Genomic DNA, 21,450 nt, shown 5'->3' with positions numbered 1-21,450 from the left:
TACAAATCAACGAAATCTTATTGCCATTAATTGGAAATCCAAAACATTTTAATATGAAGAAGGACATAAATAATATTAATATTATGTCATTAAATCACATCTTGTTTTTTGTCACACTTTAAATTGTATTTACTATCCTGCTTTTCTATTACAAACTCACCACACTAAAGTAGTTATTCTTTGGCCACCTTGGATTGGGAAAATTTGTCAATTTTGAATTTTGACAATGAACCAAAATAATATTATTCCGGACTCTAAGTTAATTACGCGATAAAGCCAAATATAATATAATGTACGTTCTTTTAGTAATTTATATCCAATGTATACGAAAGAGGATACTTGGCACCAAGTAAACTATATTCTGAAAATGCCTGCAAGGTGTTAAATAATATGAAAAGTTCATTTAATACGAGATTAACACGAAAGATGAACAATTTCAAAATTGACATAGAAATATTATTAATTATAATACATGGGTCTATGCGTATTCTGTTTCTAACAAAACACAAGTTTGATTTCATAAATCAAAAATTACAATAGGACTTTCTATTATATGAGTAGCTATGTGAAAGGACATAACAAAAGTTATTTATTTTGGTGAAAATAGCATATGGAAACATTCTATGTCAACCAACAATGAAGTCTAAATACGACTATAAATTGTGTGCTTCTATTCTATCAGTCTTCCCAATATTCTTAATTAATTAGAAGAATGGGTCTCTGATGAAACTAATTCTCGCATTAAATTATAAACATAACCACATATTATCTTGAAAATTAGCAAGGCTGACATGGTTGTCGATAAGCTGTGGCAAAGAATTAAAATTTACTTTTTGGCACCGTGAAATTATGACAAACATGACTTTCCTGTGAATCTTTGATGAAGAAGAAAGAAGTTATTCTCCTACAATATTTATTGTTGCAGGGCCAATCTCTTGAGCTCAAAATTTGACACATTGATGGTGCAAAAGAATTGCTTCATGAGCAGGATAAAAATATTAATTACATTATAAATGAATGTTTTCATCTTGAGACTTATAATTGTGTGAAATCATTTTACGTCGGTGTGTGTTTAGTAAAAAGAACAATGCCGGAGATCAAAAATGGATTTATAAAATTAGTCTACAAAGTGACATGACGAGATCTTAATATATGCTAAAAAAGCATTTTTTTTCTATTTACTTATTTACACTTTGTCCCGAAACTTTGCGAACCATTTTTGCAAATAGGCATTTATGTCCCAGTGTTACTCTTTAATAAAATTTAAAATATCTATTGTTTGTTGTTTTATTTATGTTTCTCCAACTGCTTTTTACTTTGTTTTTTTTTTTTCCTTCCCTCTCCCTTCTCTCTATCATATCTTTTACTTTCTCGTAGTGGGCTCGCACGATGAAAAACATTTACTTCTTTTCATTCACACTTTTTATAAATTAAATCTAAAACACGTACTAAAAACCTAATTGGCTTCTAGCAATCCCATGCATTATTGGTCCCCTCTGTCTCGGGCTTAGAAGGAAATATAAAATAGAGCAAAATCCAATCACCTTGTTCTTATCTTCACAGCCCCACCAGTTGATTGCATAAGATAAACTATATTTTGGACGCCAGAAAAAATAAAAAATAAAAGTGACCCTCTAAAAATTATTTGTCATGAATTAGAACTTAGAAGGGGGAGTCAACAAATATGAGAGAGTTAACTCACTTTTAGGAGCATAAGATATATAAAATGACGACTTGGGCTTTTTAGGGTTTGGCAATCCGAAGTGCGAATTTTTTTTTCTTTTGTTAAAGAGAGTCTAAAGCACGAGTCTTTACATGTTATACTTGCCTTGTGCTTGAAGTTTAATGTTTGTAAAATCAAAGACTCGGAAATAAAAAAAAGGATATTAAATGGGAAAATAAGAATGGCTGGCAATAATTTTTTCCAAGTGTAAAGAAAAGGCAAAGGAGATAAGTGATATCTCATCTTGCAGACATTGGTTGACCTAGATGTACGAGCTTAGGAGGCTATTGAGCAGACATAAAAATTTTAATTACTTACTTTTGATCCATTTACGATTAATACCACAAAAAATCCTAACTTATACCCAATACGACACAAATATCCTAATTTTTTTGTCATATTAAATCCTAAACTTGCCAATTATGATAGAAATATCCCAAACATTTTTTGTGTTATAAAAAACTCTGAACATTTACCAACGTGATAAATATACATTGGATGGAACTTTAATATAAGGTATATATGTTACACATGTATAAGTTTGAGTTTTTTTGTGACACTAAAAAATTAGAGGTATTTGTGTCACAATGAGCAAGTTTATGGTTTTTGATAACACAAAAAAAGTTGGAGGTATTTATGTCGCAATATATATAGTTGAGGGTTTTTTTTTGTGGTATTTGCCCATACATGTATACACATTTGAGATCAAGTAATACTACACTCTTAGTCCGCAATGCACATATATGTGACTGTTTATCCACAGAATTAATTTTATTTGAGCTTTATGTAAAATGACATTCATTCGATTTTGTTGCCTTAAACAAATCATCGTAAAAAACCTAAAGTGTCTCGATTTATATAAGAATATTTATTAAACACAGAAATATATAAGAATCACACAGTTCTCTATTTCGCATATTTGTTATCTGATTCAAATGTCTTGATTTACCAATATCATATTCTATACTGTTTCTCCGAATTATAATTATTATTAACTTTTTTCTATTAAAGTGTCGACATTCGGTTGGAAGCTTCCTCACCGTAAAAGCTTACACCCGTTCCGATCTACATGCGCTCTCTCTCGCTCTCTCTCTCACTTACGTTCGTCACGTGCCGTCCGGTCGGGGAGGAAAACACTTTGGCGCGCAAATGTTTTCGAAGGCCGAGTTATCCGGTAGGCCTCAGGTCCACGCTGCTCGCCCATAGATCCGCACCATGATTGGGCTTATCCACCGTTGAAAAGCAGAAAACTCCTCGCGGGCGTGATCGATGATGGGCGGTGCATGATTAGGCGATGGACCCCAGGCCTACGGAATAATCTGTAACTGCTCCCTTTGACCGCTTCCTCAGGATTTCGATTTGATTATTATTGCTGTTCCAATAAGGATGAGGGGGGCCGAACAAATTTGCCCTGCCCAACTCTAGAAGACATGATAGGGTTCGTTGGCCGTTCACATCGGGTTTTTTTTTTTTTTTTTTGTAGTTCTTGGGACCCACACCCTTATCTTGCCTTCTTCATGGGTCTCGTGACACGTGTCATGTCCAATGAAGTTCGATGAACCAATTTTCGGCCCGGATCGAATACATCGAGACGGTTACTAAACACCTAAAGAAAGAAATGTTTCTCTTTCGATGTACTGTTTGCCATGTATTGTGTATAGTCAATGCATTGAGGATCTAACAATATTTTCTTGTTAAGTATGATTAAGAAGTGCTGCCGAAACACTAATTGACAAACCCTAATGTTCATACCAATTGTTTAGCGATGTCCACGTTGGCTTTGAATGAAAGATAATACTTTGCCAAACACAATGATATCCCTAAACCCCTATTGCGCTTAGTTTTAATTTCAAACACAAATGGTACTGAGTTTTATACTCATCAAACCAACCGCTAAATACTAAATGTTATCGAGATATTATCTTTGAAGAGAATAGTGAAGCTTGTGATATTTCGTTGAATAAATCGCTTAAACATTTTAAGCAGACAAAAAATCTCTCTTTCAAACAAATAAGATTTATTGATCATAGAAAAGTTGTTCAGTGTATTTTAACACAGTGTTTGCCATGTCTTTTTGTCATTGAAACTTCTCTAGAATAGCATATGACTTAGCCAGCGTCTATGCAAGGCTAGGCAGCAGGTACATTTTCACCCTCCATTATATTCCAAATTTGCCAATATGGTGCCACATCATCGGCACATGTCAAATTTCACCACATCGCAATTTGACGGTGTTAGTAATGGCAAGTATGGAAAAGATTTTATTGTACAAATTAATAAAGTATAAAGATTACATTGCTTAGAAAAGTAAGAGAACTAAATTGCATAAAACAACAATACTGGAAGAACTAAAACTGTACTTAACCCTTTTGGTTCGCATCTGCAGGTAAATACATCGATAAATATCTTCCCCCAATCATGTTCACATTTCATTATTAAAAGTAAACAAACCATTTGTTTCAAGATAACATAGCAAACTACAATTGACAAGGAATGGCAAAAGGATACTATAAGTGCCATAACTTGTGTACGGAGATCACTTTGGTGCCATAATTTTTTTTCGGATCACTTTGGTGCCAAGTCGGAGGAAAAACGATCACTTAAGTGTCATAAGTTTTTTTGGATCACTTCAATGCTAAAATTTTTGAAAAACGATCACTTAAGTGCTAAAATTTTTTAAAAACGATCATTTAAGTGCTAATTTTTTTTAAAAACGATCACTTAAGTGCCAATCTCCGGCGAGCCACGTCAGCTTCAGAAATTGATAAAAAAAAATGCCACGTCGGATTTCCGGCGAAAAATTGTGTACGGCACCGGAGTTGGCACTTAAGTGATCGTTTTTCAAAAATTTTAGCACTAAAGTGATCCAAAAAAAACTTATGGCACCAAAGTGAGCGCCGTACACAAGTTATGGCACTTGTAGTGTTCTTTTGCCGACAAGGAAGTATTGCATGAAACGCGGAGTGATTTTCAAGCACCACATTTTCCTCTTGTCAATAACTAAAACTACTCCCATGATGGTAATTATAGTCATATTAAGGCTTTGTCTAATGAAATTGTGTATCATTTCTAATTCGAGACATGATACCTTGTTTTGTGTGCCAATTGAGCATATGCTATTCACTCACTTCGACGACACAACTCAACGACACAAATAAATCAAGAATTTTGGAATGCTAATATGCTTTAGTATAAGAAGAAATGATGCTAGATTTGACAAGTGAAGTGATGCTAGAAAATAAATATAAAATTTTAGCAGGATCAGACACTAGAGTTATTCAAGATTTGACTGGTATCACGACATGAAAAATCAATCACTTCCCGAGTTCGATAGGAATTAACTGATCAAGAAAACACCGTCCTTGAACTTGAAGTGTGATCCCATCTAAAAGCTTCTTCACATTTTCCAATTCCAATGAATCTTGTGAACATTCTTGTACACATAAATGGGCAGTGGTACCCCACTCATGTCACGTGAATTTCCACACCCTCATTTGCCTCCCACCAAATCGAGAACTCCATTTCAATGTCAACCCAAAAGAAGAAAAACCAAAAAAGAAGAATGAGAGATGGATACTGACTTCACCAAATAGATGAGCAATGATAGCATTGCACTCACGTTGTCAGAATGAGAGAGTGAGAGAAGTTCATGCGGCATCATAGTGTCCATTACACGCGTGCTTTTAGCACGTGCCACTTTCCTCTCTCTTCTCTCTCTCTCTTCCATAAAATGACAAATTGGATCCAAACAAGAAGAAGCAGAGTTCTTGGTAAACACAGTCTGATGAAAGTTGAAAGTTGAAGTTTAGAGCTTTGGTCAGGCATGGGTGTCCTTTATACTAAAGAGCGAAAGCCTTCTTGACATTTTGTGATCTGTCAGATTACAAAATCGACTAAATTATATGATAAAGTTCAGTTGACCCAACAATTTTGACTTTTGGCTCCTAATATTTTCAGAATCAATGTATTTGCTCTTGCACGAAGTCATAAAAAAAAAACTAAAAAATGTGAAATGATTGGGAGGGGTGCTTGGGAAAAATCCAAATAGCAAGTTTGGCCAATTCGGTCAATGTTTAGGTTAAACTTTCTAATATTGGCAAACACAGTGTCATTGAGTAAAAATGAATTAACATCGGATTTTTTTTGGTCATAAGAATACTCTAGCCTGGAATGGCTTAATTTTTCTGGTTCAGTATAGTTGGTGATTTTCTTGGCTTTTTTTAAAAAAAAAATTTGTATAGGAGGGTGGTTATTTGTTTTGCATGGTGGTGTGTTGTGGGATGGCTTTTGTTTCACGCTGAATCCTTCGACAAAAGGACCGAGGATCAAGTTTTGTCTTTTTAAGGGTTTCCATGGATGTTGATTCTTTTGGTCGACTCATCGTACAATTCCAATCAAATTGTTGTTGTTAGGTGATGATGATGACGACTCATCTTATTACGCTAAGAATAAGGAAGGAGAAGGAATTAGAAAGATTACAAAGCCTGCTATCAACTAAATCTAAAGAGAGCCATTGTAATAAATCATTGTTCTCCATATATATTTTTTTGGTGTGTTTTAGCACATAATTAGGCCCAAAGTTTTGAGCCTACGCAAAAAAATACCCGCATTGATATCAAGCATGTTATCTATCATTTTTTTTTTCTCGGGATGAAACGAGATACTTCGAATTAGCCCGCACTAAATTCGAATGCGAAACATGCTCGTTCATTTGAGTAGGCTTGAGAGCGAACAAAGAATTGCCCATCGAGCTTGGCTCGGCTTGAACTAGCCCAAATATAAGTGAAAACAATTGTGCGACCTTGGGGCCATGGCTCTTCTATTAGAGCTTGGAGCTACCAAGACTTGCCCGACATGGTTTTATGGTTTGGCGAATGCACGATCTGAACGAGTCTGGACAAGTAATTTCTTCTTGGGCTCTGGCTCACCCCGACGTTATTTATACGAAGAAAATATAATAGTTTCCAAATCTTGAACTTGTTACTCGAATTATTTGTCAAGTCCAAGTGCAATCTGATCCATTGGGAATAAGGCTCAAGAGATGAGATGGGGATATCTACATTTTGAGGCCGAACATGCCAATAACGGCCCACTCAATGCCTCTGATGCATGGTATTAGGGCTTCGTACTATTACAATTATCAAAATTAGGTGGAATTCGCATTTAACTTTTTAATTGATAAGAGCACCTAAAACTCTTCGATGGCTTGTAAATTATGTATAAAATCTTCCCATTCTTTCAAAACTTTAATTTGTATTTCATATTACAAACTTCGAAAATGGGGCATGTTTCGGGGAACTAACCAGGAACTCTTTTTCTTTGCTTCTTTTGGTATTAAACTAGGAACTCTATTAAGACACATATATAAGCTCCAAGGTATCAAATATCGCTTCACAGGCGAAATATCAATATCATCGGCCTTTTCTTATTAGGAGCCTGCTTCAAATATTAAGTTCAGTTGATTGGGATGGCTCGCTTTTGTGTTATGTCGATTTTTTGGCAAAGAAAAGAAGAACAATTTAATATCATGGATAATGAAAAATTGACTATATTTTGAAGTTTCGAAAAAGCCTTTTTTTTTGACAAGGGGAAAATTTCTCTTAGTTATTTTAACCTTAGCAAATGATATTCTTGACTTATGAATCTGCTCATATCATCGATTTACATCTATAAATTAGTATATCATGTAGTGTTGTTGGAAAAATCAATCAAATCTAAATCAATGGAGACAAGACATTTAAATATTCGAGAAACATTCATTATTTAACTCAATAGTAAAGAATTAATATACATTGTAAAGAAAAGACAAGAAGAATCATATCACTTTGTATAAAGGCAACTAACTTCGGTTGACTAGATGAAGTTAAGTGCTTTGAAGACATCTAAGATTCTTACAAATCGTTGAGAAAATGGGACGAGAAAATCACGTAGCCCCTCATACAAATTACTTTGTCATGCCAAATAAACAATTACAAGAGTAATCAGACAAACAAATTATACACATTCTCAGCCGACTGCAACCAAAAATCAACGACAAAGACATACTAGGGTACTTCCCATTCCAAGTCTAAAAGATGTGGCCCTTATGATTCTGCTAATATAGAACCACAGGGGACCGCTCATCATTGGTGATTGTGGCCTAATGGTACAAGCTGATTTTCCACAAGCGCAAGGTCACGAGGATAGCCCACTAGCAATGATAGTGCATGTATTTTGCCTTGTCTATGATGGGAGCTCTAGCAGCTTAGTGGGGTTATAGTGACGAGACTCGCCTACCCTTGATAAGTGGTTGCAAGTGGGCTATTGGATGACGGCCTTCTCGCAATCTTAAATCAAAATACTTTGTGGCAGACGTGAGGCTTTCATGATGACTTAACAGAGCGACAGAGCATAGTCCCCCTGATTGCTCCTCTCCGCCTTTCCTTGACAACAAAGAAAAAGAAACTGTGCTCTGAGATGGTGTGGGAATTTGAATAGAAGAAAGATGAACTATGATCATTTACAGAGAAGTCAGATTTAAATTGATTATAATCTATGGGGTTCATTCAAATTTAGTTGCCATATTGGCCAACTTGAAAACACCTTAAATACTATTTTTTGCATCTTTACAGTAGCTGTTGTTGTTGGAAGTAAGAAAGCTTCTTCATTTGACTTTCAATAGACCTCAATAATTAACATTATGATACAGATTAATCTTTTAGAGCAGGTCACCGAAAAAACAGTTTAGAGCATATTAGTACACCTACCAAAACAAATAGCCTTTTGTTTTGTTTTTTTTTCTTTTGTCATGTTGCATATCAGTACACCTACATAAGCACATCATTTGCCTACCTCAACAGTGCTTGCATTTGATCCTCCTGAGAGATTTTGCCAAAAAAAGATGATAGTGGGATATTCTGCAAAACAAGCACAGTTGGGAGAATTTAGGTCACTGAGCTAGGGCATGAAAGAAAAGATATTTGGAAGAGAACATGACAAACGCAGAAATTGCAGAAAATATCAATATAATAGCAACTATTCTTCTTGATTCTCATGCAAAGCATGGTACATTTTCAGAAGCGGAAAGATAAGCAATTTTTGGGCATCAAACAAAGTTCAAGATATATCATCAATCCAGACAAGCACATCCACGCATCACAATTCCAGCACTGTGAGCAAGTCCATGTAAGTATTATTTGTTTTGAGGAATAGTCACTCCTATGAAACAACGTTGGACTTGCTGTACTGCGTTAGCATTATAACCATTTCATTGTGTGCTTCCTTGTCAAAAAAAACAGAGCAACCCAAATGTGTAGCTGGTTTGTGGCAAACTATGTGAAGCTTGTCCATGGAAAACATGAACTTTCTAGCATCGAGTTGAGGATTCATAATAGAAATGGATCCTGGAGCAGCAGAAGTAGCTAAAGGACAAATGTGGAAGAAAGAAAGAAGTCCGAACCATTACCTGAAGAATAAAAATTAGACATTGGAGAAATATTCTTATTGAATCCGAACTCGATCAACTACGATTAGTGGGATTTCTTGGATGAGGTGCCAATAGTTGCCACTGAGTTTTGATTATGTCGAATACTTGGAGAAGGGAGTGAAGCCATTCTCTGGCAAGTACCAGTAACCTATAAAAGATAGCTGTTTGAGAGAGGAGAGATGGCTGCGAAGACCACTTGATAATCTTTCCACGTTCTTCATATTTCTCATCCAAAGAGAGGTTAGAGACGAAAGAAACAGAATACTCCATGCTTCTTACATCCTCCACCGCTGGTAGTCTTTCCACAGTCCTCATATTTCTCATCCAAAAGTCTGAAACAGGACGAGCAATTAGTCCTGAATAAAATTTATTTGTCATGCATAATAAACAACTACAAGAGTGGTCAGAACAAAATTATATGCACACCCAATTGACTGCAACAGAAAATGAACCGGGATACCCTTTTGATGATTTGCTGGAAAACTCTTATGATTATGTTAACTAACAAGTATGGGAGACCACTAATCATCGGTGATGGTGACTTATTGGTACGAGCAGATATTCTACAAATGTGAGGTCAGGAAATCGAATGACTTGGTACGGGCTGATAACGCTTAAGAATGATTGCCTGCACCTATTGATATATCTGGAATGCTCGAAATGCAGTTATCTTCAACCATAAATCACCTGATCCTGAAACTGTCACCTTTACAGATTAGAAAAGCTCTTTTAGACTGTGTTGCCTGTAAAAATGCAAGAGAGCTGAGTCATGATTGGGAGGACAAAAGGCAGGGTGTGTAGAGTAAACCTGAGCTAGGTTTTGTGAAGATTAACTAGGACGGGTCTTACATTGAAGGAACCAAACATGCTGTTGTTAGGATGATGGCTAGAAATGAAACAGGGGAGATGATTGCTTGAAGGGGCATGGTGGTGCAAGCTAGATCTGCAAAGGAGGCTGAATTACTTGCTGTTTGAAAGAGCATTGCAGTAGCTAAAGAAAGAGCTGAACCAAGGTAGTAGTGGAGCTGGATGCAGCAGTGGTATACAAGGATATCTCCACTTTCCCAAACAGTGCAATTAAAGACTAATGGACGCTCCTGCTGGGATTCAAGAAGCTAAAGATCGTTTTGCAGCTCTGAATTTTAGTTGTATTTCGCGAAAAGCAAATGTTTTGTGCCCATTGGGTAGCTTTGTCAAAATTGGGATCTACATCCGCATCCTTCATCCTTCTTATCACATTTGCTTATTTCAACCGCGAGTTGTAGGCCTAAACAGAAAAATCCCATTGAGGACACACACAGCACACCCAAATGTCATTCTCTGACCTTCAGTGGCTGTTTTCTGAAAATTCTATGGGAAACATCACCACGGGAAAAAATCAATCCGTATGAAGCATCGAACTGAAGAACTGAATAGAAATTGATGCCTTCAAACCCAAACACTTACCCCAACCCTAAAAAGCTTACTTTAGATGGAACAACGAATCGCGGCAGATAGCAAATGAAAGCAAAAGAATGAAACAAGTTATAGGAATTACCTGAAGAAGGAAAAGTAGTCAATGGAGATAAATATTTTGTCATGGCTTGGGTGTGATCAATTTCAATTCATTGGATCCGAACACCTCCAATGTAGATGAGAGGGATCTCTTGGATGAGGGGCCAGTAGTCGCCAGTGAGTTTTAAGCATGAATCTTTCAGAATCTCGCATAAAAATATCTCCAGAATTTGGAAAGAGCATAGTCTTCCCGATTGCTCCTCTCCGCCTTTCCTTGACAACAAAGAAAAACAAACTGTGCTCTGAGATGGTATGGGAATTTGAACAGAAGAAAGATGAATTATGATCATTGACAAAGAAGTCAGATTTAAATTTATTATAATCTACACGGTTCATTCAAATTTAGTTGTCATATTGGCCAACTCGAAAACACCTTAAATCCTATTTTTTGCATCTTTACAGTAGCTGCTGTTGTTGGAAGTAAGAAAGCTTCTTCGTTTGACTTTCAATATAGACCTCAATAATTGACATCATGATACAGATTAATATTTTAGAGTAGGTCACCAGAAAAACAGTTTAGAGCATATCAGTACACCTACCAAAACAAATGGCCTTTGTTTTTTTATTTTTTGTTTTTCTTTTGTGAAGTTGCATATCAGTACACCTACATAAGCACATCATTTGCCTACCTCAACAGTGTTTGCATTTGATCCTCTTGAGAGATTTTGCCAAAAAAAGATGACAGTGGGATATTCTGCAAAACAAGCACAGTTGAGAGAATTCATGTTACTGAGCTAGGGCACGAAAGAAAAGACATTTAGAAGAGAAAACATAACAAATGCTGAAATTGCAGAAAAATATCAATATAATAGCAACAATTCTTCTTGATTCTCATGCAAAGCATGGTGCATTTTCATAAGTGGAAAGATAAGCGATTTTTAGGCATCAAAAAAAGTTCAAGATATATCATCAATCCAGACCGGCACATCCACGCATCACAGTTCCAGCACTGTGAGCAAGTCCATGTAAGTATTATTTGTTTCGAGGAATTGTCACTTGTATGAAACAATGGTTGGTTGACTTCCTGTACCACGTTAGCACTATAACCATTTCATTGTGTGCTTCCTTGTCAAACAAAACAGAGCAACCCAAATATCTAGCCGGCTTGTGCCAAATTATGAGAAACTTGTCCATGGAAAAACATGAACTTTCTAGCATTGAGTTGAGGATTCGTAATAGAAATGCATCCTGGAGCAGCAGGAGTAGCTAAGCGACAAGTGTGCAAGAAAGAAAGAAGTCCGAATCATTACCTGAAGAACAAAAATTAGACATTGGATAGATATCTTCTCATTGGATCCAAACTCGATCAACTACAATGAGTGGGATTTCTTGGATGAGGTGCCAATATGCCAAATACTAGCTGTTTGAGAGTGGAGAGATGGCTGCGAAGACCACTTGATAGTCTTTGCACGTTCCTCATATTTCCCATCCAAAGAGAGGTAAAGATGAAGGAAATAGAATACTCCACGCTTCTTCCATCCTTTACTTTTGATAGTCTTTCCACATTCCTCATATTTCTCATCCAAAAATCTGAAACAAGACTATCAATTAGTCCTAAATAAAACTCCTAAGAATGATTGCCTACCCCTGTTGGTATATCTGGAAAGCTTGAAATGCAGTAACTTTTACCCATAAATCACCAGATACTGAAACTGTCACTTATACAGGTTAGAAAATTTCTTTTGGAGTGTGTTGCAGGTAAAAATGTAAGCTAAGTCATGATTCAGTGGATGAAAGGCAGGGTGCGTGGAGTAAACCTGAGTTAGGTTTTGTGAAGATTAACTCAGATGGGTCTTATTACGTAGAATCCCCAAAATATCATCCAAAGAGTAGTTACGGCGATTGATACTCCCTCCCCTTCCCTCTCCTGTACAGGAAAAATAATATGTAGGATTGCTTCAAATGTAGTCAAGAGATGGAGTGGGTATTTGAATAGAAGAAAGATGAACTTTAATCTTTGACCAGGCAATCTGTTTGTAAATGGGTTTTGATGTGCAGGGTTCATTCAGAATTTAGCTGTTATATTTGCATATTTAAAACCTCCGTTTTCAAACCATTCTTCCATCAATACAGTAGTTGCTATTGGAACAAAGAAAGCTTCATATTCTGAACATTGACCTGAACAGGTCAAAGGATATTATCTAATGGATTCAGATATTTATACAGATTATCATTATGGTATTTTTCTGGCTAGACAAGGCCTACATCATAGTTACTAAAAGCAATTTCGTACTTAGAGTTGGAAGCACAAATTTTTTGTTGGCCATGGAAATATTTCACATATAATCCTCCTAAACAGTGCCAAACAACAAAAATGGGGAAAAATGTTTTCGTAAATCTGACTTCTTATAACATAGACCCTTAGTTGCCTCTAAAGCTATTGGCAAATGATTCTGCATACTCGATGTCAAAAACTTAGACTCATCCTTCCATGGGCCCTAATCAAGTTTAAATGACAAATGAGGGCCTCTGTACCTGTGAGTACGTCCTGTGTATCAGCAGCCATCCTCTCTTCGTCCATTTTAGCTTTCTATGTGTAGCTAAGCCTCATTTTCAGTTCTGTAAGGTAATGTGACCCCGGTGAACCACTCTTTGCTGATGACAAGAACTAGGTCACCTGATTCTATGAGGACTGAAGTATCTTCTTATAATCCTGGAAATTCCATGGAAAGGCGCCGCCTTGCCTTGAGAAACCACCCAGAGCTCGTCCACACTTGTAGATGTTCATCTTGACAAACCTTCTAATCAAGGCAAAAAGAGGGCTATTAGCTGTGAATATGATCCATCGTTGGTCAAATTGAAGTACTTTGGCAAGAAAATCGATCTCACCATCACAATTCCTCCTTGGAACAAGACCAGACCTTGAATGAGCACATCAACTGTCCAAATCCTACAGTTGGGGATAGCAAAAAACGCAGAATCTTACTCATCTATCCTTAAACAAGAAACTAACAATTTACAAAGATATCACTTTAGTAGTCACCGATCATTAAAGCAAAACTTAAAGTCCACATTAATAAACAAAAAAGGTCCGCATCAATTATGTGCACTAATGCCTATAGGCACAGATATCAGAACTAACCTGCAAATCAAGGCGAATAGAGGGCTACTAGCTGTGAAAATGATCCATCGTTGGTCAAATTGAAGTATTTTGACAAGAAAATCAATTTCACCATCAGAATTCGTCCTAGGAACAAGACCAGACCTCGAATGAGTGTCTCAGCCGCATCCGAATCCTACAGTTGTGGATAGGCAAAAAGAGCAGAATCATACACCCAATCATCCTTGGACAAGAAACTAACAATTTCCAAAGATAATTCTTTAGTAGTCACTCGTCATTAAAGCAGAACTTAAATTCCACATTTATAAACAAAAAGAGGTCCACATTAACTATGTGCAGAGCCCAGGCACAGATATCGTTACTCTAATACGAAAAAACGGATCAAGCTAGCATAACTGTTCTATTCCGAATATTTTCCAAGTTGGAATAATTAGATTGGTTTCTGTTACATTATAAGTTAGATGCATGATGAGAGAGGCTCCCTGTAGCTGGGACCACCGATTGGTTCTACTGTATTTTCAATGTGAAGCCTAGATTCCAATAAGTTCAATAAGTGCAAGAACAACAACAAGATAACTGAAAAAGTAATCGAAGTCATGAGGTGGAGAGAAATGAGTAACCTTACCAGATGATTGGATGGCTCATCAAGCAAAACTATGTGAGGTTTCTTGAAAGTTATCTTAGCAAGCTGTAAGTAATAGTTCCTAACCCAACAGAGATCAAGACCCAAACGGAAGGTGGTTTATGAATATCATATCATGAATTGGAGTTGTATTGAAAGCTTGGAGCCATGAGCTGCCCAAGATAGACTGGTTAGTTCTACGAAGGATCATCAACAACAAAAAGAAGGTTTTTGATGATAAAGAAAACTAATGAAAAAAAAAAATTGCATCCCCATTTTTCACAATCATATCACAGCATCCAGATAACTAATCGTGTTTTCAGATTTTGAGAGAGATCATTCTTATTTAGATCATAATCACTAGAAGAAACTTTAGAACATATCGATGCACCAAAGAAAATTAAACCTTCTTCCTTTTTTGTAAATTGCAGAAAATGACACAAAAACACCGACAGCATTAGCCCTACCTCAACAGCGTTCCCAAGTGATCCTTCCATGAGATTTTGCCAATACAGATCACAAATAGTATCTGCAAAACAACAAGAGCGAATGAACTTAAGGGCGCGAAGAAAAAGATGTTGGGAAGAGAACATACAACAAACGCCGCAGTGGAATTTGATTGTGGAACGCTATGATTCTTGGTGAATCTCACGCAAAGCATAGTGCATTTTCATTCACGGCTTGTATGGTGGGTCAGGGTCACTCGAGTGCAAAAAATAAGCAAATTTTTTTGGGCATCAAGCAGAGTTGAAGATATGTCATCAAGAGGGAGGCAGCACTATTGGCATTTCGTCCTACAGTTTATTGTCCAACGAAACAGAGCCGATCCAGAACAACGAGAACACCCTCCCCGAATGTCAACATGGGAAACATCTCCATGGGAAAATATCAGTTTGCGTTACACATTGAATTGAGGAAGCAGAATCCAAAATTGATGATGCCTTCAAGACCAAAGGACTTACCCGAACCCTAGAAAAAGGACCGCAGATGGAAGAAGGAATAGCGAAATCTCAGCAAATGAAAGCGAAAGTGGATCGGTTTCACTTCATCGGATCCGATCGCCGTGGACGTGGATGCGGGGGATGTCTTGGATGAGGGGCCAATAGTCGCCACCGAGGTTTGAGCATCGGTCTTTCAGAATCTCGCATTCATGTATCTCCAATCGTTGGAGGGAGGGAGGGAGGCCATCCTCTGGCAAGTACCTCAACTTCGGGCAATTAGAAATCTCTAACCATCTGAGAGAGGAGAGACGGTTGCGAAGACCGCTCGACAGTCTTTCCACGTTCTTCATATATCCAATATCAAGAGAGGTTAGAGAGGAAGGGAAGAGAAGACTCCACGCATCCTCCTCCTCGTTCTCCTCCTCCGAAGGAAACCGCACCTTCTCTCCCTCCCCTCCCATGCCCCTTCCGTCAATTCCAAGTGTCTCGAGGGATGTGAGCAGGTGTAAGCCCCATTCTCTCACTGGCTGCTTCAGGTTCTCGCACCCCCAAAGTTGAAACGACCGCAAATTGGGAGGCAAATCCCCTTTGGGGAAGGATTTGATATTTTCACAATACGTAATCCGTAGAAACCGGAGGGAAGTAAGACGATGCCACTCATTTGGTAGGGACTTTATCTTCGGGCACCATTCAAGTACAAGTGTCGATAGGGACGTGGGAAGGGGAGGGAAGTCCTCCACCTCCAATTCTGGACAGCCACTTATTTTCAATTTAGTGAGATTGATACAGCTAGCAATGTTACAACTGGCAATAGACTTTATTTTCGGACAATTATAAAGTGAAAGACTCGACAGGGTGAGGGTGAGGGGAAGGGGAGGGAAGTCCTCTATCTCCAGTGCTGGACAGTCACTTATTTTCAAATGTGTGAGATGGGTGAGCGTGTGAAGGCACAGAGGTAGGCTTCCCAGATTCTTACAGTAGGTAATCCTCAAAGATTTCAATGATTCTATTGCGATGATCTCTTCTAGTGACACCAGTCCCTCGTACTTCCAAATATAAAGTTCCCTCAGAGCAGCAAGTCTACCCTCGGCAAACGGAAAGGATATTCGAAAATCTTGATTATTAATCTCCAGATATTCAAGTTGTGACATCGTGTTATTGTTGTCGTGGTCGTCTGGAGGAATGGTTAGTCCCATGATTTTTGGACAATTCGAAATGCTCAAATGTCTAAGTGTGTGCATCTTGCTTGGAAACCTTTCTAAACTCGTGCAATTCGTCAATTCCATCATCTCAAGGTTGCACAATAGCTCTATCTCTCCTTCTCCGGCCACAAAAGATGTGAATCGAGGACAATTTTCGATGACTACACTCTGGAGGCAAGTAAGTTTTCGCATTTCATTTCCATCTTGCCACAAGTAGGTCAGCTTATCACAGCTTCTTATATGAAGCTCCTTCAGCTTAACCATAGAGCTTATAAACCCAGGATTAAAGCAAACAAGTTCCGCAAGATTTTGAACTCTGAGAATGGTTAAAGAAGTTAGGCTGACAAAGCTATTTAAGATCTCCTCGTTACAATCCTCAAGGTATAATTCACAGAGAGATGGAAGATGAGCCTCACTGGGTGAGTTATTCAAATGGGGGCATGAATGAATTTCAAGTTTTATGAGACGATCAAGTTGACAAGGCAATGTCCCTACGAACGAAGGACATCTTCGGACAACAAGATGCTGAAGACAAGAGAATGGGACTTCTTCTTCTCGGCCCCCGGCATAACGAGACCAATCCTTCCATGCCAACATCCCTTCGAACTTCAAAGTGGTTAAGGATGAAAAAGGCCTTTTACTTCCGTAAAATTCAGAGTCGATCTTGCATACGACATGTAGACCTTCAAGAGATAATTCTTTAAGTGAAGGTAGTTGTCCAAGTGAGGGTAGCGATATAACATTAGGACAGTACCGCAAGCGCAAAGACACTAATTTAGAATAGGATGGACCATCTAACCACGATGGGAATGTTGAACCACCGCAGAACGAGATAGTGAGATTTTCAAGATTAGTGTGAGGTCGCAAAGAGTTAAGCATTTGCATTTCACACTCATGATTCCGGAGATTTCCCAAATGTTCACCCCAATGCAATGATAAGTTGGTAAGGCCTTGCTTTTGAAACAAATTAGCATCAATTGCATCTCTAACTTTTTCCATCTTTTGTAATTCTGATATGAATAATTCTCCTTGAAGATGTGGCAAGTTCTTTAACTCCTCTAACTTTGACCCTTTATCTAGTCCTACCACAAACTTGGATAAGATAGTAAGATTTTTCAAATTACCAATACCCAACGGCATCTCTTTTAGACTCCTCGTATCTCTAATATCAAGAAACTGTAAGCTGACCAACTTTGTGATACCTTGAGGCAACTTTGAAAGGTTATGACAACTTCTTAAGATCAAAGCTTGTAATTTGCACAAGCCGACAATTGACTCAGGTAGCCTTTCGATACGAGTGTATGAGAGATTGAGATTTTGAAGATGTTTTAAATCACCAACACAATTCGGTACCTCTACAATGGAACAGTGACATATGGAGAGCACCCTCAAGTACTTCAATTCTACTAGCAAGTCATGTAGCATCTTGTTGGAAATATAGAATAAGCCCCCACTAGATCCAACATGCACTAGAATTAAACTTCTTAGTGCCTTCATTCTGTGATATGCTCTCAAGCATTTTGATGTAATGTAAAGCGGTGAGACGAATGATGCGTAACGAGTTTTTTCAAGAGATGATGCATCATGTTTATTGCTTGCCTGCTGAGGCTCCCCTGAGCTAAAGCAAGTCCCACCCGCAATTGACTTTGCTAGATCATTCAAAAGATCATGCATTGAAAACTTAGATGCGTCAACACTTGATTGTTGAAGAAATGATCTGGATACTAACTCATCAAAGTGATTCCGTCCAGATCTCAAGATATTCTCCTTTGCGTTTCGTCCATCTATAAAGCCCTCCGCTATCCATATGAGTACTAGCTCATCCCTCTCGATTTCGTAATCCTTGGGAAATACTGCACAATAATTAAAACATCTCTTCAAATAAGAAGGAAGATAGACATAGCTCAATTTTAAAACGGGGAGTATCTCATCATTCTGTGCCGTCGGAAGATCCCATATTATGTTATTTAAGGTATCTTCCCAGTCATCGGGATTCCTTTTATTACGTAGGGCACCGCCTAACATCTTCGCCGCCAAAGGTAAACCTTTACATCTTTCAGCTATTTTCTTGCCTATTGTTTGAAAATCTGGGTGGCTCTCAAAATTTGTTGCTCCAAGAGCATGAAAGGCTAATAAGCTTATACAGTTATCAAGGGACAACACCTCCAAAGGATACGGCGAAGCTCCTGTTATGGACACAACAGTACTGTTGCGAGTCGTGACAATGATCTTGCTTCCCTTCCCCCCCGCTTCAAATGGCTTTAAGAGGGCAGTCCATTTTTCATACTTCTCGTTCCAGATATCATCTAAAACCACAAGAAACTTCTTCCCGGATAGATTGTCCTTCAACTTAACTTGAAGCACGTTAAGATCTTCACCCTCGTAGGACAACCCGGTGATCGACTGCAAAATAGTCTTTGTTATGTCAAGAATATCAAAAACATTTGACACACAAACCCATGCTCTCCTCTCGAAACACCTATTCACCCTGGCATCATTATACAGTCGCTGAGCCAATGCCGTCTTTCCAACACCGCCCATCCCAACTATGGGGACTATGCTTAGTGTGGCATCATAATTTTCGACCTCACGAATCAATATTTCGAGTATCTGTGCTTCTTCCTTCTCCCTGCCGAAAAACTGAGGCTCCAGTAGAGAAGTGCTAGGATCCCTTTTATAGGTGTAGTTGGATCTATCCACAACATTCTCTCTCAAGCTTAAACAAGCCTTCTCCGTGACAATCGCTCTCAAGCTGCCTTTGATCTCTTGTACCTTGGTTTCAAACTCGAGCCATCGCGGGTTTGGATTTGATCCAAAGGATTTATATAGGCCAAAGAAAGAGAACTTCCTTTTCACCTGACCTTTGCTTGTGCTGGATTCTGCCTTTGACTTAGCCTGATTGGCTTCGATCGTGAACTCATCGAGCAAGTCTTCCATGTCATAGGCCAAGTCCCTAACATCGTCTAGCCACAGCTTCACTAGAGGGTTACCGCTGAGTTGCTTGTCCTCTGCATCAGCCAGCACTGCATTGATTGTAACCAGCATCTCCTTCCAGTCAAGCAGGGCAGTGCTGATTCCTTTCGGTTGTGCATAGCCCAATGCATGAGAAGCCAACTTGTCGAAAAGGACATGAAAGAAGGAACCCAAGAAGGAACCCAAAACAATCTCTCCAGTGGCCATGGGTGAATCGATCACTGTACAAAATAGCAAAGGTGTCATGGAGAATCAAAGTAAAAATGAGCTAATGGAGAGAGAAAACTATGAAGTCCAGGAAGACCAAGACGTTTTCTTACCAAAAAGATTAAAAAAAGACCAAGACATTCAAGGGATGCACACCAAAGGTTAGACAAATCAAAACAAAATAATTTTTGTCCACAAGTGCTTATTTCATCAATTGTTCTACTTTTTCTTCAAATCGACAATTTTCTTGCGGGCATCCAAAACAAAGTATAAAAGGTGATTTTTCTACATATGACCAATTTAGAGTGCACGCATATATTCGTCAAAAACTTCATTGCGTACAAGTGTTTTGTTGGCTTTTCTTGCACCATATATTATCAGTATCCTTATGATTTTAATGTCTTTGTTTTCTACTTTATTGGTGAATATGCGATCAATGTAGGCTTTCACGTGGTGGTTATAGTGCTGAAAATTCACATATGTTTAAGATATAAGAAGATCATCGATTCCTCCTTCAATGCGAATGAGTGTGTAAAGTCATCAAAGACGGCTAACTTTGTCAACTCAATAAGGAGAACAAAGTACATGCTTCGGGCTAAATAAGAAAAAGGATCAGGCACACCAACTAATCCATTATGCAAGTTGCTTTATCTTACTCTGGAAATAGTGAACCAGTCAAATATCACCCACTGACAATATATAATCTACTTCAAATTATACTTTACGCTTCACACTAATAAACAGGAAAATCGTGTTAAAAAAGATCGCGATTCTCCTGCCATCCGTGATCCTTTACTTCTACCTCAACAACCTTCAGCAGATGATTGCTGCCCAACAAATATAAGAGAGTTCTTTTAGGAGTGTACAATATAAAATGAAAACTTGGGCTTTTTAGTATTGAACAATATGCGAAGTTAGGGTAGGAGTTCGAATCCCAGCGCTGGCGTTAGGGATTCTTAAGCGTGACGTCGTGGTGGTGGGCCCTGCGCTAGCGTCACCCCGGGTTTACCTCTCCGGCTGTCGGCCGTGCGGGGGGTTCCCGGGTTACCAAAAAAAAAAAAACAATATGCGAAGTTTGTTTGATACGAGGTTAATGCGCATTATAAAAGATGAACAATCTCAAAAACTTTTCTGACGTAGAAATACCTTTTTTCTATCAAAACACGAGTCTATGCGTGTACTTTTTCTAACAAAGCACAATTTTGATTTTAATAATTCAAAATTTAATTCTTCAACCCGGACAACTAGACATTTTTCTCTGTCTTGAAAGAAAATACATGGATTAGTTTTCTTGCACTGAACTATCATTGATTTTCGCACGATGAAAACCAGTCGTCCACACACAACACCCTTGGGGCTTCGGCAGGGATTACTTCACGTGAAGTTTGAATTGCGACCGTATTGACTTGACTCGATTGATTACACTAGCACACCTTAAAAGAATACTAAATCTCAAACACCTTATCAATTCATCTTACCCCTTTCGGTTGATGGTAAATCCACTATATCTATATAATAAGGATTTTTTATTATAAGAGCGAATATACGAGAAGACACAACAAAAGTTATTTATTTTATTTGGCACCATGAAATTATGGCAAACGTGACTTTCCCATTAATCTTGGCTGAAGAGGAATGAAGCTATCCTCTTACAATCCAATTTCATGGATTAAAATTCGAATACATTGATGGTATAAAATAA

General features: G+C 38.0%; 1 protein-coding gene across 7 annotated transcripts in view; it reads right to left on the bottom strand.

The window, feature by feature from the left end:
* Positions 1 to 7,800: 7,800 nt before the first annotated feature.
* Positions 7,801 to 21,450, bottom strand: part of LOC115667758 (putative disease resistance protein At3g14460) — a 41,087-nt gene continuing 27,437 nt past the window's right edge. The window contains exons 3-10 of one of the 7 annotated variants that reach the window (XM_056319121.1): positions 15,388 to 19,762; positions 14,893 to 14,954; positions 13,825 to 13,978; positions 13,572 to 13,632; positions 13,218 to 13,480; positions 11,993 to 12,272; positions 11,372 to 11,436; positions 7,801 to 8,145 (exon numbers count right to left, since the gene is read on the bottom strand). In XM_056319121.1, the coding sequence (XP_056175096.1) occupies positions 15,471 to 19,748 (4,278 nt within the window). In that variant the 5' untranslated portion in view covers positions 19,749 to 19,762 and the 3' untranslated portion in view covers positions 7,801 to 8,145; positions 11,372 to 11,436; positions 11,993 to 12,272; ... (3 more) ...; positions 14,893 to 14,954; positions 15,388 to 15,470. Of the gene's footprint in view, positions 8,146 to 8,554; positions 8,620 to 11,371; positions 11,437 to 11,992; positions 12,273 to 13,217; positions 13,481 to 13,571; positions 13,633 to 13,824; positions 13,979 to 14,892; positions 14,955 to 15,387; positions 19,763 to 21,450 lie in introns of all 7 variants that reach the window. The other 6 variants (XM_056319120.1, XM_056319119.1, XM_056319122.1 and 3 more) reach the window with 6 other exon arrangements.

Source organism: Syzygium oleosum, unplaced genomic scaffold (genome assembly GCF_021117445.2).
Source record: "Syzygium oleosum isolate NSW1041296 unplaced genomic scaffold, Sole_v2.1 Sole_v2.17, whole genome shotgun sequence".
Lineage (NCBI taxonomy): Eukaryota > Viridiplantae > Streptophyta > Magnoliopsida > Myrtales > Myrtaceae > Syzygium > Syzygium oleosum.
Note: the sequence above shows the minus strand (reverse complement) of the source record. Positions and strands in the feature narration are given on the sequence as shown.